Source organism: Gordionus sp. m RMFG-2023, chromosome 1, assembly GCF_954871325.1.
Source record: "Gordionus sp. m RMFG-2023 chromosome 1, tfGorSpeb1-WG-v2, whole genome shotgun sequence".
Taxonomy (NCBI): domain Eukaryota; kingdom Metazoa; phylum Nematomorpha; class Gordioida; order Chordodea; family Parachordodidae; genus Gordionus; species Gordionus sp. m RMFG-2023.
In genome coordinates this window covers 48819786-48842975 of record NC_088775.1, presented here as the reverse complement: position 1 = coordinate 48842975, position 23190 = coordinate 48819786, and the positions used below count along the sequence as shown (strand labels likewise).

Genomic DNA, 23190 nt, shown 5'->3' with positions numbered 1-23190 from the left:
ACCCGGGTATATTTAAAAAATTTAAAATACGGCCCGGCCCTGGTTTAGGGCCGGGCCTGCAGGTCTCTGATATTTATATAAAAAAATTGGTTTGGGACGCGGCCATTTTCATTAACAAAATCGATTAAAATGTTTAGAAAAGTGTATAAATATTTTCCCGTAAGGGGGCATATTTGTATAAAATTATATATTAATCAGTTTTTAATGGTTTTCCTTGGACTGTTTGATATAATTTAAAGGATTATTCATCTTGAAGTGAAAATAACAATAAAGGGGCTTTCGTTCAATTATAGAAATTGTATATCGGTAAAAGAAATTCAATTTATTACTTTATTTATAATTTATTATAAAAATTTTGCCCATATAGCATATATTTAATGAATATTAATAAAATATATTTAACCAAGTATATAATTCTTGAATATATGAATCAGAATCTTGTGAATTTCATAGACGCCAAAAAATAATATCAAAATTTTCTCTACTCAATTTTTTAAAATAATTTGATATTTTTAAATTATTACAAATAGGGGAGACCGGGGTAAAACGATAGGCATTTTGCATATTTACCATAAAAATTTTAAACAATAGTCAAACACAACAAATTATAGATCAATGTGTAGCCCCATCCCTCTTCTACAAGATAAAAAAAAGTGTAGCCCTCTATCTATAATATTTTAGGAGCTATGATTTGTTATGTAAAACTACTCTGGATAAGCACTAGGGTAAAGTGGTTAAAATAATATTTGACACATATTTATTGTTTTATTTAACAAATATTACAAATTTAAGATTTATTTATGATTTTTATTTAAAAACTAATCGATACAATAAGGACATGTAAAATAATTATCATAATTAGCACATTTAGAATGTGCCAATTCAAGGCACATTGTACATTTTAGCCATTCATCGCCCTCGCGACTATTTTTATAGTTTTTATTACAAATAACACATAAACAATTATTTTTTGATATCTTTTTTTTTCTCTGAATTAATAATTTTTTTTTATAAGGTGTAGATGTTAATATTTCTGAATTCTTTTTTTTAGATATTTTATCCGATGAAATATTGAATAATTTTGGAATAGGTATTATAGATGAAGGATTGAATACTTTATTATAATTTTTTGAGCATGATGGTAACATATCATGATAGGGTTCATCAATATCATCTGGAACATTTTCGTTCAATAATATAGATAAATCACTATCATTATTTTGAGTCACTGTAAGATTTTGAGTCACTGTAATATTTTCATCATTATTTTCAAATTCAATATTTGAGCTAGCATTTGAATTATTACAGCAGATATAATCTTGTTCTGTAAATATATTTGGGTTTAAAGGAAATATGCCACATGCTAAGAACCCATTTAATATATTATTTGGTGTCACTGCCCTTGGTATTTCATTTTTTAACACTCCTGGAATATCATAAATCTGAAATTGTTGCCCCACATGATTTCTCATCCATGTGTCAATAGCTCCATTATAAAACTTTTTCAATGGCCCATAAACTGCTTTGTCTAATGGTTGGAGTTTATGCGAGCAATGTGGTGGAAGTGTTAGAATAACAATCACATTGGAGCGACAATAGTTTATAACGGAAATTGAACAATGAGAGCTATGGTTATCTAAGATTAATAAGACATTTTTCTCATTGGATGCACTAGAATATTTTTTAAAGTGTTCCAAAAAAGATAAAAATTCCTCCTCTTGCATGCAACCCGATGTGTTTCCCACACCCTTAGATCCAATAGGCCCATCACGAATAAAGTGATCTTTGTATCGTTTTCTTGGAAAAATAAAAAATGGTGGAATGCTATGGCCTATAGCATTGATGGCTAAACAACTAACGTTCCTCTTTCTCCTGACGTTATAGAGCCGACTTGTTTGGCACCCTTCTGTGCTATAATTTTTGCAGGAGTTTGAACGGTGGTGAAACCACTTTCATCTGCATTCCATATATTATGCGGTTCAAAGTTATAAGAATTATATAGCTTAATTAAATTTTCAAAAAATTTATTGACATTTGTGGATTGAAGCCATATGCTCTTGCTAGACTAGTAGCTTCAGGGGTACGAATCGAAAGTTGGGAATGTCGTTTTCTAAACCCCATAAACCAGTTCTCTCCAGCCATACCATTAGTTGTCCAGCTTTCTGGGAAAGATTTGCCATATTCTTTAGCAAGCTGATATGCAAATCCTCTTATCTTGTTTATTTATAAAATAAAACTATTTCATTTTAATAATTAACAATACCAGTTCCATAGAGTTAAAATGATATATAATTAATTAAATAAATTGAATTAATTTCATAATTTTAATAATGCTCAATTGGTAACTTTAATATTAAATATCAATATTTATTTGATTATAATAAATGAATGAATGAAAAATTTAATGTGAATAATTTATATTTTAACCGTTTTACCCATAACAGCTTTACCCCTAGGTGACATATATTATATATATCGTTATTGCGTGACTTCTAATATAGCTAAAGATGTCAGATAAATTTTATTTTATAGTTAATACATTAAGGAACATGTGTGCCAAATTTTGAATCCTGAGGATATGTAAATTTTACTAAAAGCAAAATATACTAGAGATTGATTTTTATATTTTTTGGGTAAAAAACAGTTTTTTGACAAAATATATAAAACCAGGTAAGTTTTTTAAAAGATGAACATAGGTAAGAAATTAGATATAAAAATACATCTTCACACCAAATTTAAGGTCTTTATACTCAATGGTTAAAAAGTTATTCGCGTTAACATTGTTACCCCGTCAATCGCTTTACCCCGGTCTCCCCTATTATTTTATTATTATTATGAAATTATATACAAAATAAAAGTATTATCATAAAATAACCCAAAACAATATAAATATTGGATCGGATTTTCTAAAATCAGTATAGCCTTACTAAATTAGAATAACAATAAATAAGTGTTTCAATCAATAAAATAAATAAAAATTTTAAAATTGATTAATCATTCAATAATACATGCTCACTATATTAATTCATTTTTTAATTAATTTATTGGTATTTTGATTTCTATCAACACCTAACCCCAAGCCTGGAAAAACTATAGACGAATATAAAGTTAAAATTGTACAAGAATTTTATTGTATGGGCGAAATAAGCAGAATCATGCCAGGCAAGAAAGATTGCGTTTCGATTTAGACCAAAGACGGAAAAAAGAATACCATACATAAGAGATTAATTTTAGATAATTTGAAAGAAATTCATATATTTTTTAAAGAAGAGGCCTGATGTTAAAATTGGTTTTTTGAAATTTGCAAGCATTCGCTCAAAAATTGTATACTCGTTGGACGTAGTGGTACACATGTATATGATTGCAGCTACCACCAAAATTTTAAATTAATGATCATCTGATCAAATTTACCCAATTTAACCAAGTTGCCCTTTAAAACATACAAACATATTTTACACTTAATAATTTGTAATTCGCCTCAACCATTCAGTTTATATGGGCAAATGTGATAATTGTCCAGGGTCAACACATTTACGCGATCAAATAGAAATATTGTTACGTTCTAAGGACATCGAATTTATAACATACAAACAATGGCAATCCGTAGATAGAACCACTCTTGAAACAATAACCAAACCAGTAGGTGAATTTATCAATGCCTTTTTCGAAAATATGGAATCTTTATTACTCCATTTTTTTATTTCAACGCAACAATCGTTGTATCAAAACAATCTAAATTGAACTTAGATTAAGACCAATATTTAATTTTATGTGATTTTTAAGAAAACTAGCTTTATACTTCAGGATGAAGTACAAAATTATCATTGGAATAGGGCTCAATCCACTGCTCACCCTTTTGTTATATATTATAAAGATAATTTTGCCAATATTTGTTGCCTAAATTTTGGAATGATGTCCGAATCTTTGCAACACAATACAATAGCAGTACATAATTTCAAAAAAACTTTTTAATATTAAATATTAAGTATAAGTAATCAGTAATATTTAACAAATAATATTGGTATTATCAAGTAAATGCTTTAAATTTATTTTTACTCAAACCATAGCACTTAGTTTTAATGGATTAAACCTGGCCTGAAGGGATGAGGGGGTAAGAAGAATAAAAATTGGATATTATTTTCAAATAACAGGTAACATGCATAAAAGTAAGAATAAAATTTTCATTCCCCGTCATTTTTGACGGGCTATCTACTAGTATCATTATAATTGGCTCTGAGGCTGATAAGGTATTATTATCTCTACAAGGTTAGATATTTCTAATAGTTTGGGTGATGATTGTTGTAAGGTTGTCTTAGTATTGTCTTTAAAAATTATAGGTAAACCTGTGCGCCGACGAAACTATCAGCGACCGGCGCAATTTTCAAAAATCTAATTGACTGCCGGCGTCGCGTAGATTTTTAGCCGCCGTCAACAAAATCGGCGCAGTTATAAGTTTTATAACATAAATTTTTTTAATTCCTTAATAATTTTTTTAAAAAAATAATAAATATAGATATTAGACAGATGTCTCGGCATATTTTTTAATCTTTATTTAAGAGAAAATTCATTATAAATCGAAAATCGATTTCGTAATTTTATAATTGTCATGTATAAAAATTATTTTATTTAAATTTTCGGGACATAATGAAGATCTCCTTGAATTACGTCAATCCAGCGGTAGAGACTTTCACTGGGTGTGCTAGTCGCCGGAATACAAAGAATATTTTGGCGAGCCTGGAAAGATTAGGAGGTTCACCCTTCTTTTCTCTTTAAATATTAGAACATCCATATCTTGTGAATGTCGTTTTCCAAGAAGAATGTGTCATTCTTTTTCTAAATAACCTAACTTGGAATCATAATTTTATTTGTTGTATGTTTATTTGCCAATTTTGTTAAATAACTTGAATTAAATAATTCTTCTTAATCCTCAATAGCTATATTTACTACCTGAATATCATCATTCTCCAACGTATTGGGACATTTAATTGTAGGTTTTCATATTCGTGGAATTATTGTTTTTATCATCATTTGAATTGCCAATTTGAAAACGGGTATCTGGGTATGGATCAGTGCTATCAAGATTTATCATGTCTGATATCTGCCTCGAAAAATTCAACCTCTAAAGTTTTATATCTTAGAGCCGTAATAATTTCTCTAAATCTTTAGATGAGATTTTCAACAAAAGGTTTATTTTTAATATCATCTACTGTAACCAGATTGTGTAAACCATGACTCAAACATAAGTGGTAGCATCTGTGACCATTTGTATTTTTTTCTTTTTTAAATTAAATTTCTCTTCTATTTTATCAATCTCAGTTAGATAGTCTCACCTGTGTGTTTTTGGGTTATATGATGAGTTGCTAAAGTAAAGTAAATCATTTCAAAATTATCATTTATTAAATGAAGTGTAAATGTAATATAGTTTCTTCTTCTGTATTGATCTGTCCACATATCGAATGCAATAGCAATATTTTGGCCCTGAGTTAATTTTTTCTTGTACACATGCTTTCATTAATAGTTAAACATTATTAAGAGCAGTACTTAATATTATGATCTGAAGTCAAGTGTTTTAACATATTTCCTGGCTAATGATGATTGAAAAGTTTTGAATTTTATAGCTACAAAACATATTCTAATTTATAAAGATTTTGGCTTAATATGAGAAAATAATAAAAAAAATATACCGTGAAAATGGCTTATTAAAATTTGTCAGAATTTATGGAATTTGTTTTATTACTCTTTTAAGTGTAAGAAACACAAATGATTTTTTATTTTTATTATTTACTTTTATTATACTAAAATTTGCATCCATTTTAAAAATATGTAAAATTATGGTAACTTTTGGAATTTTTGATTGATTGAATTCTATAATTCCATGTCAAATCGATCAAAAAAGGCACTTTTTCGGCCGACCCCTCTTAAAATTGTTAAAAATTTCTGGAATTATTTAGATAGGTAAAAGAATGAGAAAGCCGTTTATTTTAGCTCTCTAGCACACCTGGTTCTTGAGATATAGGGGCTCAAAGGTACAAAAAAGAGCCACTTTGGAATCTGTAAAATTTTTAAAATGCTTATATCTCAAAAACTATTTATAGTAAAAAAATTATAATATATCATTTTGTAGGTAAAGAAATTCTCTAATGGGCTAACAAAGAATAATAAATATTGGCGCCATTATAGACTTTTAACATCCGGTTTACCTAAATTGCTTTACTTGTATTTTTAAGCAAAATAGTGAGTTTGTTTTCGAATTTTTTTTTTGCTTCTTATTTAGCACCTTTTATAAATATATATACGATGTCAAAACCTTGGCGACGCTATCGACTCATCCATAATATACATTTTTACCAAAAATTGAAGAAAAAGTAGATGGCGCTAATAGTTGAAAAATATTATTCATAAGGAAAATGAAAATATTGATACGATTGTGATAAAATTTTCAGTTCTGCCCCCCCCCCCCCACTATCATTAAAATGTTTTACATTTTTTAGATCTCTACTTTGCTACTATAGCGAGCGAATGACTTATTAGCTCGATAATATATAACAGCTGCAGTAAAAATATTAGGCATATATTCGACTATATTTTACAAAATAAATTGTTTAAAACGATCTCTCTTTCTGAGAAATAATTTTAACATGTCCGTTCAGATTAATTTTATTGTCTGTCTACCAATAACAATCTGGATTTGGAGAGTGCAAAAACATGTATTCTAGGTGAAGATCAATTAAAATTTTATTCTATATCACAGATGGACGTATCAAATATTAAAATGTTGCAACCCATTTAATCTACAGAGACATGCTTATTATCGCGAGAATCTATAAAAGATTCTACCCTGGATGGCCCAAAAAATTTACCATTCAATTTAGATATGTTAATATGCTCTTCATGGCGACAAAAATTATCAAACATTCCTTATACTTCAAATGACAATGTAGATATTGATTCTCCCCTTCATATAATTAATCAAGAGGCTATTGATAACATTAATATATCCCTACAAGCAAATGGGGAATCTCTCATTAAAAGAAAACGCTTATGTGAAAAGAAATATTCGAAAAAAATATCTAGAGTAAAAAAAGTTTTAACAACTGAAATTATACCATTATCTCTCTTCATCAAATGATGAAAAATTCGATGAAATAATAGATACCTTAAAAATTAAAAAAATTATATGAAAGATATATATTATTATAAATTTGTTACATTATTAAGTGTCTAATGGACATATGCCCACTCTGCTCCTCAGTTAATTAGTATATTTAATAGAAAATCAACATTTTTTAATATAAAAAGTGAAAATATTTGGTTATTGATAAGTTAGCAGCAAAATTTTAACCATAATCCGTAATTTCATAAAGCGCCATCTTTTTTTGTCAATTTTTGTAGTCGATAGCGTCGCCAAGGTTTTGATATTGTATATATATTTAGCAAAGGTGTCTAAATAAAAAACAATAAAAAAAATTCGAAAACAAACTCACTATTTTCCTTAAAAATACATGTAAAGAAAGCTAGGCAAACCAGATGTTAAAAGCCTATAATGGAGCAAATATTTATTATTCTTTGTTAGCCCATTAGAGAATTTCTTTACCTACAAAATGATATATTATAATATTTTTTACTATAAATAGTTTTTGAGATATAAGCATTTTAAAAATTTTACAGATTTCAAAGTGGTTTTTTTTGTACCTTTGAGCCCCTATATCTCGAGAACCAGGTGTGCTAGCGAACTAAAATAAACGGCTTTCTCACTCTTTTACCTATCTAAATAATTCCAGAAATTTTTAACAATTTTAAAAGGGGTCGGCCGAATCGTGATTGATTTGACGTGGAATGGCCCAATGACGTCAATATAATTATGATTTTGAAATATATAGAAAATAAGAATTCATCAAAATCCTGTTTGACATTAAAAAATTACAACAGTGATGTTGTCCAATTATTAGAATAATTTTTTTAAATTTTTTAAAAATTTTTTTACGCCGGCGTGATTTTTATAAACGGCGGCGTTTTCGGCGTAACCAAAAAAGTCGGCGGCCGACTAGTGGCCAGCCGGCGCACAGATCTAACTATAGATAAATAATTATTTTCGTCAAATATATCAGAATTAAAAGGATTTATTTAACTTAAAATCATAATGTCACTTTTGAAATGTCATGAATAGTAAATAATTTATTTGAATTGCTTCGCATCCAGAAGCCTACGTAATTATAATATTTTTTAAACGTCTAAAAATGCACCTATCAAGAGGTTGCATTTTATAAGTTGTGTGTGGAGGTAATGATAGTAAAATACAGAATTTAAGCAAAAATTTATAGTAACACTGGCCTTTCTGGTAACTGCCTCACATTATCAGCAAAATGTTTTAATTATTCAATAAATTCCATTTCCTGCATCCAACTAGATTTATTTTCACATTAATAGTGAGAACTATGGCTACTAGGATTTCTCTTTCGGCAGATGTCATAGATATTGATCTTTCTTAGCTATTATTTTACTGAAACTTTGGATAGTTGTTAACCACTTTCACCCATATTGTATATTGCTGATGGTTCTATACATTTATCAATATGTTTGTAGGGGCTAAAAATAAATCTCACTAGATTTATTAAAACCAGAGGCCCTAGCTAAGCTTGTAACTTCAGGAAATCGTATCGATAATTGTGAATTTCTTTTCATAAAACCAGAGAACCAGTCATCGCCCGCCATTTTAAATTTACTACATTTTTATTAATTTTATTGCTGCTTGATAGGCCAATTCCAATTCTTTAACCTAAATAAAATGTAATAATGTATAAATTAAAGTTGTATAACAAAAGTATTTTAATTTTTTAACTTATAATTTTTAAAATAATTTATTAATAAGATCAAATAAATATACTAGGCATTTATTAATATTTTTATATGCATGATTAAGGTAAAATTATATTGCTGTCCTTTGTAGGCTTAATAATTTCAATAAAAATGCGAGAAAATTGTTTAGAATTTTTTATTAACTATATTATACTGTTTGTGTTATATTCTAAAATATAATATTATGTTTTAATTAGAGGCCTGCAATATGCAGGTTTTAGTCAACAAACACACCCACTCGTTGTTTTCTTATTTTTTAACCCTCCCGCATACTTTTATTTTTTAACCCTCCCGCTTACTTTTTATTTTTTTAAAAATTTGTTCACCTGCCCATTTATTTATAAATTTTGTTTAACCCCCATCCACAATGTTTGAAAATTATTTTAATGGCTGGTTTGGCTCTATTTATTTTTATAATGTATTTTTAATTAAACATATATAATGTGCAATATTATGAAATAAAACTATTATTTTAATAAATTGAAGTCTGTTCTGCTTATTTCGACCGAAAAGTATTAAAGATTCACTCTCTCACGCCTGCCCATTACTTAGAAATTTAATATAAATAATAATAATTCTATTAACAAGTAAATAGTATCTTTTTTTTGAAATATATTACAGTGTTATGATGATTTAATGAAACATATTGACGTTTAAATTCAAACCTATTCATATAAATTTATAATATTTGCAAAAATAATTAAAATAACAAAAGGAATAAAAAAAGAAATTTCAATAATACTTTGTCTATATTTTTATATTTTTGCAAATATTATAAATTTATATGAATGGATTTGAATTTAATCGTCAATATGTTTCATTAAATCATCACAACACTGTATTATAAATTTAGTTTATAAATAATGACAATAATTTAAATGAAGAAAGATTATCACAATAAAAATCCTTAGATAATAATGATTTTATTGGTGTATGATTATCATTTATCACAATGAATATCTATAAGCAAATTATAATTTTTAAGTATGAACTGAAATGAAAATTATAATTATTAATAATTAAGTATTGTGAATAATGATATTATTTTAAATGGTGAGAAATCTGATTATCACAGAAAATCCTATGAATTTGTTGAAAATAGATAACGTAGATTTTTAAAAACTCATGCCTGAAAAGTTGTAAAAAGTGGATATATAAAATTATAATAACGATCCGACTATTTGTAATTTTCAAGAATATACGGATAAGATCAATTATAGATTTATTTGAATATTTTATATGCAATGATTAAGGTAAAATTATATTGCAGTACTTTATAGGCTCAATGAAATTTATTTATTCTTATACATATGAATAATAACTAATCACATATAAAATATAATTAATAACAAACAAAATATTCTAAGAATAATTTATAAATGTAATTATAAAAATTTTTACCTTTTGTTTGGTTAGTCCATAATTTTTATAATATTATCTTCCTTAGGGCCTTTATGATGTGAATATCCCATTGTAGGTAATGTAATTTTCCTTCTTCTTTTTTATTGTAATTCCGGATGACTAGTAAATGGTAAAATGCGCTATGACATGTCACATCCATACTATGACCAACCATGGCCGAGCCCACTAATTTTATAAATATTCAAAATCATATTAATTCATGTTTTATGATTCTAATAATTTCATATTAAAAAATAGGGTTTAAACTTTCCTAAATTTTAATTTATTTAAATCTTTTTTAGCCAATCATGTATGACGGAATTATCTGTTAGATTAAAATTTTCAGTCTTATAAAATAATAGCTCAAATTATAATTGGAGTGACCTAACGTCTCCTGTACTCAACATACCAGTCTCCCCCACTGACACTAAATTTTTGAAGATAATTTTCACATAAAAAAAGTTCCCTAAGGACTATAATTTGTTTTCGTTAATTATACCATAATCATATTATTTTAGTATCAAATTTTCCAAAGGTGATACAAGCCTATACTTATTTTATGCTATAATTACTAAATTATCAAAGCTACAGCCAGAGGCATTATTATAAAATACTATATAAGATTGATTTTTTATAATAATTTTCATTCTATTTATTCAGTTTTGCAAATAGCGCGTTTTTCTTGAAACTATACCAAGCGTGATGGATGCAGATTATTTAAAACATTTTGCTGGTTATGTTAGGCCGTTTCCAGAAAGTTTAGTGTTATTAATTCTAGATAACCATATTTCCCACCAATCTCTTGGTGCTATTGATTTTTGCTTAAATTCTTGCATCATTTTATTATCATTACCTCCACACAAACTCATACTTGACAGATGCATTTTTGGACCTTTAAATAAATATTATAATTTCGTAGGCTTCTGAATGCAAAGCAATCCAAATAAATTTTACTATTTATGATATTCGAATGTAGCAAAAGGTATATTGCCCCTCATGAAAGTAGCAAAAGATATATCCCACTCCTTAACGATTAAAAACATTGATAAATCGTTTGAGGCAGCGAGTATATATCTTTTTTATTCTGATATATTTGACGAAAATGATTATTTACCTATAGTTTTTTGAGACTATTAGAAATATATATCCCTGTAAATTTAGATAATAACACCTTACTAGCCTTAGAGCCATAAGATTCTACAATCTCTCAAGATTTAATGATACAAGCCAATATAAAGAAGATAATTTAATTGATGTTGGAAATATATATCCATTTCCTGAACTAACACAAAAAAAGAAGGAAGCAGAAATATTTACATCTTCACCCTATAAAAAGATGCTATATCAAAAATCAATAATAAAAAAAACAAAATATCAAAAAAACTTATGTTACCTATGGATAAAAAAGCAATTTAGATCCACCATATATATTGAAAAATAAATATAAATATTTGCATTATATGTCACAAAAAATATAAAATAATTATGAAAAGAAGATTGGTACCGAGCAAACGGAAGTTTTGTCAAATTTGATAATTTTTTTTATGTGCAATAAATGAAATACTTATTTTTCAATATGTTTAACAATTTTCAGAGTTGTTAACTCCTTTTAAAAAGTAGCTAGCTCTCGCTCTTACCTCTCAAAAGGAGCTAGCTCCTGCTCTCGCTCTTACCTTCTCAAAAGGAGCTAACTCCTGCTCCCCTACTAAATTTTTAATAGGAGCTAGCCCCAGCTCTAAGTATTGGAGTGCCACTCCATAGCCTTTTCTTAGATTTTCATTTTTTTAAGAAAGTACCCGAAACAAAATCACATTTTTTTTATCAAAAAAGTTTAATTTATATTAAATGATATATCAAAATATTTATAATCTTTTATTAGTTTTTAGTAATAAATTTTCTAAATTTGAATCTTAGCCCTAATATTCGTTTCATTGGGATCATTAGGATCTAACTCTTTCAGAAGAGAAAATTTTTTTTGTATGATGGAAATGGTAATGCGATTTCTTATGTGATGTCTGGATCCATATATCAAAACTATTTTTTATCATATATCATCTATAAAATGAATATTATATTAATACGATATACAAGATTTTCCAAGAAATTTTCAATATAAAAAGAAAGAAAAACTTGATGTTTAAATTTTAACTGATTAGATCAAAAACCATCAATATAAAACTCTGCTCAACATTTAATATTGCATAAATTTAAATAAAATAATATTTCATTTTTATTGAATTTTAATTAACAAATAAATAGATATATTAATATTTAAAAAATAATTTAATTTATACCTTAAATTTAAAAGATCAATGGAGCGGCGTTCCTCCACTCCAACCCTAAAAGGAATAGTTTCCGCTCCTGATTTTGGAGCGCCGCTCCTTAACAACTGGAAATTTTATATTTACCAAATTAGATTTCATAAATTTAGCGAAAATTTTTTTTATAATATTATCAATAAAATCAAATGTTTTAGTCGTGTCTTACTGCAATACCGATTTAATTTTTTCTTAAATTTATTTAGACAGACCTCTATTTTATCAGTGTACCAACTATCTCATATGTGTGTCCCAACTTACCTGAAGAATGTCATAGTTGGAATTTTTTTTTTAAAAAAAATAACCTATACTTTTGCGATTCAGGAAGTGTTTTACTTTAGATTAGTCTAATATTGTTGAATTTATTTAGGTTTGAACGAAAACTATCCCAACCATTCTCGCTCTCCCTACTCATCAAGCAAAAAATATTAGCGGGTACCAGATATTTGGCTTTTCTAGACCTATGGCATAATGTCAATTCTAATCATATTTTTATAATTTGTTAATAAGTTTTTTTTACTATGTACCAAACGGTTTAAAATAATATACAGAATGTTCTGTACACATTCTGGGGAGGAACTGAGGAACAAGTATGCAACGCTATCGGAATGGGAACTATGATTCAGAGAACATTTCGAAAAGCGAAAATTTAATTTAATATATTAATAAATTTTTTAAAATATATCCAGACAGGGTGGGCCTAAAAATTTTTTAAAAAATACCTGGGCCTGGTCGAATATTTTAAAACCAAATATTTTAAATCCCATTATTAACTATTAAAATTAAATATAATATATTAAAAAATCCGGACCGGGCCTGAAAATATATAACCCAGACCTGGCCGAAATTTTTTTTAAAAATAATCCTGGCCATGCAATTGGTATCCCTGCTCTGATATATAATAAAACAAAAACTATGACACATTTTGAAAATATCAACCCGATCGGATTTAAAAAATAAATAATATTATAAAAACACAGTCCTTATAATAATATAGTTTATATTAGATTTTTAAAATGTGTCAGGCCTACAGATATAATTATTAATTAATATATAAATTCTGCTTGATTTTAATATATTTTTGAATATTTTTATCCTTGCCAATGATTTTATTCTATTCTTATAATTGAAAATTTATTTAGAGAAGTACATCTGAACTTTCCTCACATCAAAAAAAGATTTTTGAACTTGATGACAATTTGGGTGTCTCAATAGCCGGATTAACTGCAGATGGAAAAATTTTAACGTTAGTTTATTTTATTACTATTTTAAATAGTGAATTAAATTTTATTACTTTGTTTTGAATCAAATTTATAAAATTAATTTAAGATATTTATTATGCCTTAATTTTTAAAATATATTTTATTTATAATAGAGATACAAGGTCTTAGGGTTTCAACTGGCCTGATTTTAAATATCCATGCTACCAATTACAGCATGAACAATATTGCTGAAATTAGTCATTTTTTTATAAATGGTTCTCCTGCCCATGGCAAATTTTTTAAAAAATGATAACTGGCCAAATTGGAAATTTTTGTGATAATGGGCAGGGCAATTTATGCATAAAAAATTTTTCTTAAAATAAAATAAATATGTATATTGTAATTTATTTTTAAATAGTATTAATCAAAATATTAGCATGCCCAGGTTAGCCTATTTAATTTTTACCTAAAATTAGAAATTCGCTACGTCCTGCTTGATATTTTATGTATAAATTGTTCAACAACCTGGTGCAGCCCAAATTTTTTTATGCTCTAATTCTCGACCTGGCTCATTAATCATTTTTTCCTGGTCCAGTCGATTATAAAAATTTTCTGCTCAAATACTATTGATTTTAAAACAGCAGAATGATAGCATGGAGGAGCGATATAAGGGCCTTAATACATTGGTAAAATTAGAGATAGATATAAAAAATCGGATGGCTGGAAAATTCGTGCAAAAAAATTTAACTGGTTGAGGTGCACTTTTCCTAGAACTTTAACGGACCGGGTAGGCAAATTTAAAAAAAAATTATAATTGGTCGGGCCGGAAAAATTTTAGTCAAGCTGGATTTGGAATTTTTTTTAGTAAACCAGGCTTTGCAGACCTCTAATAATTTATATTTTTTTTAAAGTCTAAGAGTTACATTCTATTTAGACTGCTAGTGAGAATTTTCCAAAAAGAAAAAAGGCGATTAGAACACAACTGATATAATCTAATATATAATCTCCATAATCAAAACATGATCGTTTTCGTATCTTCCTAATGTATTTAAAATTTAAGGAGACTATATAGTGTAATGTTATTTTTTTGCTCTCTACGAGAGTCGAGCCACAAACCTCCCGTTTCAAAGCATATTTTTTAAGCATGCACCAACTTGAATATAATTAAATTAAAAATATTAATTATATAAATTAATAGCTGATATTTTTAAAATTTTGCCGTTTATTACCATATAGCTGACGGGGTTGATGGATAATTATTTAGTTTGTGTGTATGGTACTAAATATACTTTATTAATAAATTTTATATAAATATTAAAATTTTAGGAGAAAAAGAGGTAAAATTGTTGCAATGTATACCGTGAGCATGTATTAGAAATATCAAAATTTAAATTTGTGATGGAAATCAATAAAATTTAAAATAGAGATAGATGCTTTAAGATTTTTGAATCTTAAATATGGGTTATACATTGGCCTGAAAATTTTTTTGCAGACATAGCCAGGCCTGATCAAAAACCAAGTCAATGCAACTTTCATAAAATTTTGCCATTTATTTTTATTGTAATTTAATAAAAATGTCTTAAATATAATTTTATATTTAGAATTTTAGATTTGTGATAGAAATCATATTGGGTAAAATATAAAATAGAAATGCTTGAAAATTTTAAATATGGGCTAGACATTGGCCTGAATTTTATTTTTTCAGAAATCGCCAGGCCTGATGGCCTGATTAAAAAACCAAGCTCATGCAACTTTCATATTCTGATTTTATTTTTAAATGAATTATGACTTATATATTTTATTTCAGTTCTCAACTAACAAAATTATTATGGTCTTTGGCGGGCTTGAGAAAATTTTCCCAACAATATGGTTTTCAGAGATTTACCTATCTCCAGGCTTGGGAAAAAATTACAAAATTATTATGGTTTGGCCAGGTTTGAGAAAAAAAATTTCAGGCCAATGTCTGGTCCAAATTAAAAAATTTTGAAGCTCTCTATTTTTAATTTTACCCAATAACTATCACAATAAATTAATAATATCCTGAATGCTCACGGGTTACTTTGCAATAATTTTTTTTCTTTTTCTCCTAAATATTAATATAAAGCATTTAGTGCCATATACACAAACTACCTAATTACCCCTCAACCCGGTCATTCTTCACGGCTTATTAGCTAGTAAACTATTTTTCAAATTGTAGACACGGTGGCCATATACAACAGTTTAACTAATTCAACGGGCTTCCCTAAAAATGCGGATTTACAACAAAATATTTTTAGTGAATGGGGTGTGGGCTTCTTTAAGATCTCAAAAATATAATAGAAGGTCTTTCTAATCTTATTTTTAACAAACTTAGTATTAGCATTAATTTATAAACATTTTACATTTAAGGGAATAAGATTTTGAATCTTTTTATTTCTACAACCGAAACCCACCAGCAATTAACTGAATTAGAATTAATTAATTTTATTCAATCAATATTCAGTTAAATTTAATTTTTACAACTTTTTTTCATAAGGCTGCTCTTTATCATTTATTTCCTTATTTATAGTTAAAAATTTTACATACTAATACCAGAAAAATAATTAAATTTTTGTAAGATATTAATAGCGTATTAACTAACAAATTTTCATACTTACACTCAGAAGCTATAAAAATGTCATTAGCATTTAATGAAAAATTGTCTGAAATGTTTTAACCAGATCTACATAGAAAGCGGAATATCTCACCAAATGATAGGTCGCAAGAAGGAAGAGTATTTTGATGAATGTTTAAATAGGCATCCAAGTAAGCCCATTGACATCTTCAGGATTTAAATATTTCGGGATACCATGCACCAAATTATTGGAAGTCATAAATCGACGTGAATATTTTCTTCCAAAAAGAAAAGAAATTAATAGTGTAGATATAACGGATTTGAATAAGATTTCTTTTTATCAATAGTACATGGGAATAAGACAAAGGGATAAATTAATTTACTTGCAATAAATAATTTATAAGATTTGTATAATGACTGTACCTAGTGAAAACTAAGTGCCTTTGATACAGTACTATGTTATGCAACACATATACGAATATGAAATATTCTCACATTTTTTCCATTTAATATTATTTTATTTTTTTTACCGCCGAATGAATTATAAATAATTATTCTCCTTCCAAACATTATTATAAGATAGATTGGATATATATTGAAACTATTTCAACTATTGAAATTTCGAAATAAATTTTGACCGTCAGTAAGATTTTAAATTTTCATAAAAGGTTAAAGAGTGATTGGGATTACAATAGAGCACTCCTCGTTTATTATAGCACAGTAACAACTTCACTTCATCTTTGCTGTCCCAATCATTTATACCACTATTGTTTCCCAACTCCTGATGTTTTCGAAATAGACTTTTAAATTGAATATTTATAATTTATTTTAAATATGACGATTTCTAGACCATTCGCATGGTTATATAAAATGGTTAATTGATTTTACTATCTTGGTAAATTTTTCTTTTGATTTTGTATAAGGGTAATAATGAATCTATTCGAAGAGTTTATAGTATAGAAAATTCTAGTCTTTAAGATGGATCATGATTAGACTTGAGATTATATGATACTTTTATTTTTCTTCATTCACATGGCTAGATTTTCTTTTTTAGTTCAAAATTTGTTTAAATAAATATTTTTATTTATACTAATTATTTATATATATATACAATCCGAAATTTAATATCTGTTATATTTATTATATCTTGTGTTATTAAACGGCTCAAATCGAGTCGTTTAAGAACACTAATTATATCTATAGTTATTTACTATATATTTGTAATTGTATCTCTTGATTCAGTGAGCAAAAATGTTAAGGACTTATAATATTTATATCTCAGGGTCATTCCATGTCAAATAGCCCCTTTCAATTTTTATAAAAATTTATAGGCACTTTATCTATGTTTACTTATATCATAGCTCATTAGAAATTATATTATTTGAGACAATGTGGATTAAAAATACAAAAACCATCTTTTTTACTCTTTATCGATGCAAAAACTAAATTAGTTGGATATTAAATCGAATATTAATAATTGCTAATTATATGAAGAAAACATCAAAATTATTTTTTTTATGGATCATCTCTTATTGCCAGTAAAAAATTATAAATTAATATCTTTCCTATTTTATTACTATTTTTCTAATAATTTCCTCTTGATAGCGGTTTAGGTAATTATTTATAAAAATATCGCAAATATAAAAACTTATAGATGGCGCTATATACAAGCGTTGCAATGCAACTACTTTTAATTGTTTAAAAATAGGAAATATCATTGATTTAAAAGTAGTATTATATATATTTAAAAAATTTTTATGATATTTTTTATTCTGGTTAAAATAAATTTAAAATTTTTTATTCGCTTGATATTACTCAAATCATTTATAATACTTTAAAATCAGGGGCCCGGAATTAAGGCGATTCTGCGTTTATTTTTTATTCCGGCTAAAAATATGTTCCGTTTCCGTTTTGTTCCATGCTTCGGAACGTTGAGGAATGCCATCTTAAAAAATATCTAATTTTATTTCTACTTTATATTATATTAAATTACTTTTTACACTATGTAGTACTAATTTAGATATTTTCTGTTATTGTGTTAATATAAATTTGGAAAAAATTATATATATTAAAAATGTGTTGGCCGGAATATTCGTACAAAAAATATAGCGAACTGGAATGGTTTGTAAAATATTAACTAGCAGGTCCTGATTTTTCCTGAAATTTTAAAGGGCCGAGCCAGGCCACTTGTGAAATAATTCTTAACGGTCTTAGCGCACCGGGCCCAGATTTCTAATAACGATAACATTAACGTCTCTAACTTTTTATTGAATTATAAGGGGAAGCTGAAAATCTCAATTTTTCTGTTAATTTGACATGGAATAGTGTTATATGTCAATCAATGCTCATTTTTTAGGCCATACATTTATAACGATTAATGAACAATTGGTAAATAAATAGACATGAATTAGTAATATAATACTTACAAACTTATATTATTCGAGGAAGCGGGTCGATAGCTTGCAAAGGGTGGTTTATGGGAGAAACCCTAAATTTGAGGCCCCTGAATGGGGCCTTTGCTTTCCACTTTGCCCCTGCTATATTGTTATTTTATGATTTTTTTTGAAGTCTTTATAAACAAATTTTTATGAGAAGTTAAAATTTAATTGAAAAATCTATCTTTTTATGTGACTTCATTAATTACTATGAAAAAACTTTAATCTAAAAAGGACTTTCTCTCCTTTATTTTTTTATTGAAACCTGTAAGTATTTATTAAACAATTATAATTTAATTATATGTAAGCTTCATAAAAGAATATTATATTTTCAAATAAAATATATAGAGTTGTTGGTTATTGCTTCTTTCAAGGGGTAGTGTATATTTTTATTTTGTTTATATTTTTAATATTTTTCTAACGATATATATAATTCTATATTGCTAACTCTTTATTTCACATATATATAACTCAGTGTTGTTAAAATAGGGCGCTACTTAGCTTTAGCGATCTACTTTTTTTAGAAAATAGCAATAGCGGTAGCTCGCTACTAATTTAGAAAGTAGCGAAGTAGTAATTTTACATAATAAATACATTTAAAAATTATTAAAATATATTTTTTTTATTAAATCTAAAATTATAATCCTTTTATTTTATTTAATTTTAAAATTTATATTTAAAATATACATTATAAATCTAGATATTAAAAATGTGTGAGATTGTTGAAGAAAGGGAAATTTCTTTGGAAAATGAGAAAAATATAGATTATCCTTTCCCAAAATTCAAAAAATACTTGAATCTTGAAGAAAAAATTACTACTGGATATCGGTTTCGATGCAAGATGTGTCGCAAAATTTTATTCTCAAATCATACAAGCAGCTTTAATTTGAAAAAACATTTAAAGACAAATTTAATCAATGTGTAGGCTAATCCTTGATTTTTAAAATAAATTCAAATCAAAGACCAATCATTTTTTTATATATTCATAAATTTTATCTAAATTATTTAAAACATTTTAAAATAGTTATTTCAATCATTTTAATATACTTATCTCCTACATAATTTTTATTTTAATTATTACTGTTATAATTTTAAACTGTTCACACCTCAAATTATAAAGAGATTGAAAAATATCTCAAACTTTTTGGAATAATGGTAGAAGACACATCCACTTCCAAATCAAATTTAATTCAAACAAAAGCAATTTGGATTCATCAACACCAGGTGTATCTCAAAAATTGGCTGACAAAGTCATAATGAACTTTATAATAGATACTGTTCAACCATTATTCTTGGTGGATAATGGTTCTTTTATAAAGATGATAAACACTTTTTCTCCACGTACCAAGATATTTTGCCAGCAGCATTGATGGCAAGAATTTTAGCTTTAAAGAAATGAAAGAATCTTTAATATTAAATCTATCAGATGTCTCCTACATTTGTACAACAGCAGATTGCTGGACGCATAATAGAAGGTAAAAATGTTTATTTTTTGATTTATAATATGATATTCATATTTTTGGGCTTATTTAGGAGTGACCGCATATTGGATTGATCAAAAATCTAAAACGAAAATCTATAGCATTAGCTCTAAAAAGAATAATTAGCTGTCAGACTTATGACATTCTAGCAAATATATGTCTTACAAAATTCAGAACAAGGTTTGTAAGATAATTACAGATAATGGGTCTAATTTCCTGAAGGCTTTCAGGTTTTAAATTTATTATAATTTTTTTTATAATATGATATAAATATAGAATATTTGGTGAAGATGATAACAATACTTGTAATATTCATGACAACGAAATGTTATTATTATTAAAGTGCAATAATAAATAAATTATATATATGTAACAAATTATAGTCATGTTTTTATACCAATATTTTATTTGTGGAAATAAAGTTACGTAAAAAATATTTAAAAAAAAATCAAAATAGCGTAAAAAGTAGCAGCGCGCTACTCATTTGAAAACAATAGCTGTAGCGATAGCGCGCTACTTTTAAAAGTAGCGTTTAACAACACTGATTTAAATTTTCTTTTTTCTGTTCCAGGAAGTTGCATATTTTTTATTGACCATACATAATAGTTATCATTGTGCTGTTGATTATCATTTAATTTGACGGTATGTTTAGCTTGATTTATCCATTGTGGTCACTCATGATCATTCTATCTTAAGCTTGATATTATTAATCAGCACCATTATAGTTGATTGGATGGAATTAACGAAGTGTAATACCAAATGTAATTATTATTCATTCCTTTTTACATTAACCTAGATACACTTCTCTATTAATCATAATCCTAAATTTCAAATATTAAACATAAAATTTCTGATCCTAATTAACAGGAGCTCTTTTTATGTCTTTCCTTGGTCCTTGGATCTAAAATAATATCAAATGACCAATTTTCTTCCTTTATATAACCTCTAAAATTTTAAAAATCAAAAATATTCTAATATTCCTAACGACTCTCTCCATTAATATCCTTTACATATATTAATCCACATTTATACATATATCATTAACGATATTTTTATTAATTTACCTTTACATATATACAATATTACCCATGTATATACATAAAAGAGAATCCCGGAAAAAAACCCCTGGAAAAAAAAACTCCGAAATTTTTTTTCGAATTTACTTAAGATCTAATAATATCGATATATTTTTATTTGGACTAAATAAGGTATAGACAAATTAGTATTTTAGAAAAAAATATTATAAAAATATAATTTAATAATAAATTATATACATAATAATGATTTATCAATAAAATAAGCAGATCTTATTGCAAATTTTGTCAAATTTAGTCTACTTAATATAGTAATTAAGGATAAATATTGTATTTGTTACTATAGCAAAAATTTTTACGATAAATAATATATGGGTTATTTAACTGGGATATTTTTTTTCCCAGTACCAATTTGAACATCAGAATTTTTTCTTGTTTAAGCATTGCGATTTTGTTTTCGATGTCCAACTACCTACACGCCATCGTTCAAGTCTGATTTCATCGGCAGCCCCCTCGCATTTCATTTTTTTAATCAATACCCAGATTGATGGGTGTTTATTCCCAACCAGATTATAAAAACGATGATTCGAACCTTCGCATTGATTATTTATGAGTTATTCGTTGGATAAGTGCTCTGATTCAAGTTTCTGGAGGAAATCGAGGCCAAATTCGACCTGTGTGGGATTGAGAATTGCTTCTTGTACCTCCATTGCTGTAATTTTTAACGAAATATTCAAGAATATCCTTACTATTGCTCGGAGTAACCGATCTAAGGAATGCCATTGCATTGCCCATATCACATAAAGGAACAAATGCTAAGCCGTCCATCATGCCACAAAAGAAGCTTAGGGCTTCATCGGTTCTGTATTGGCTTTCCAGACCTAGCTTTTGAATTTTTCTTTGGGTACTTTGACACAAATGGTAAAAGCATCCTTTGATTATAATGTGATCCCCTAATTGAAAAAATAAATATAAATAATTTAACATATTAATAATCATATCAATGACAGTCATAACCGCGCTCATTGCAGACTTTTCGAAATCCATGTATATATATATATAATGGATCAGGATAAATCTCGTTATTGACATTTAGACATTATTACTTCGAATATTTTTTCGTAAGTATTTTGTGTTTTTTTTGGAGTTTAATAGCTGTTAATGATTGTGGCATTCGCTTATAAAATTATTTATCAATATTAATTATTGCTAGGTTATACTAAAAAAATTAAGTGAAAATTTAGAAGAAATTTTTTTAGAAAAGGTCAGAAAAATAAAGGTTAACAATGACTTAAACAAAAATGGGAAGAAAAATATAAATTGATAAAAAAACTTAAGAAAAATTGACAAGAAAATTTTTTTTAAAAATTTTTTCCATGGGGTTTTTCTTCCGGAGGTTTTTCCGGGGTTTTTTTCCCTATTACCATTTTTAACATATTCTTCTTAAATTGAACTATTTTTTTTCTTCTCTTTAGCTTTCACCTTTTCTGGTGGTACTCCTTCTATATCTCTCTCCACTTTATGTTATACTATCTTTTTTTATCTAATTTTCTAACTTTATGGCCCCATTGAAGTTTTGGTCTTCCTCTTTTACTTTTACCCATCACTTCCAAACTCTGTATGCCCATCCATCTAAGTCTGTTTACCATTATCTTAGTCTTAATGGGCACTACATTTAAACTTCTTACTTGTACTTAACACTTTATCCTTTCTTGTTACCCCAGCAATCATCCTCAGCATTCTCATCTCCATAGTTTGTAGACTTCTCTCGTCTGATTCTTTGGTTGGCCATGTTTCCGAACTATATAGAATAGTTGGTTGTACTATGGAACTGTAAATTTTTCCCTTCAATTTGTGTGGTATTCTTTTA

At 27.0% G+C, this 23190-nt stretch overlaps 1 protein-coding gene across 4 annotated transcripts in view; it reads left to right on the top strand.

Moving 5' to 3' along the window:
- LOC135922665 (proteasome subunit alpha type-1-like) overlaps positions 1 to 23190 on the top strand; it is a 119454-nt gene that overhangs the window by 33074 nt on the left and 63190 nt on the right. For all 4 annotated transcript variants that reach the window (XM_065457097.1, XM_065457099.1, XM_065457096.1 and 1 more), the window contains exon 4: positions 13718 to 13821. In XM_065457097.1, coding sequence (XP_065313169.1) covers positions 13718 to 13821 — 104 coding nt within the window. The remainder of the gene's footprint in view (positions 1 to 13717; positions 13822 to 23190) is intronic.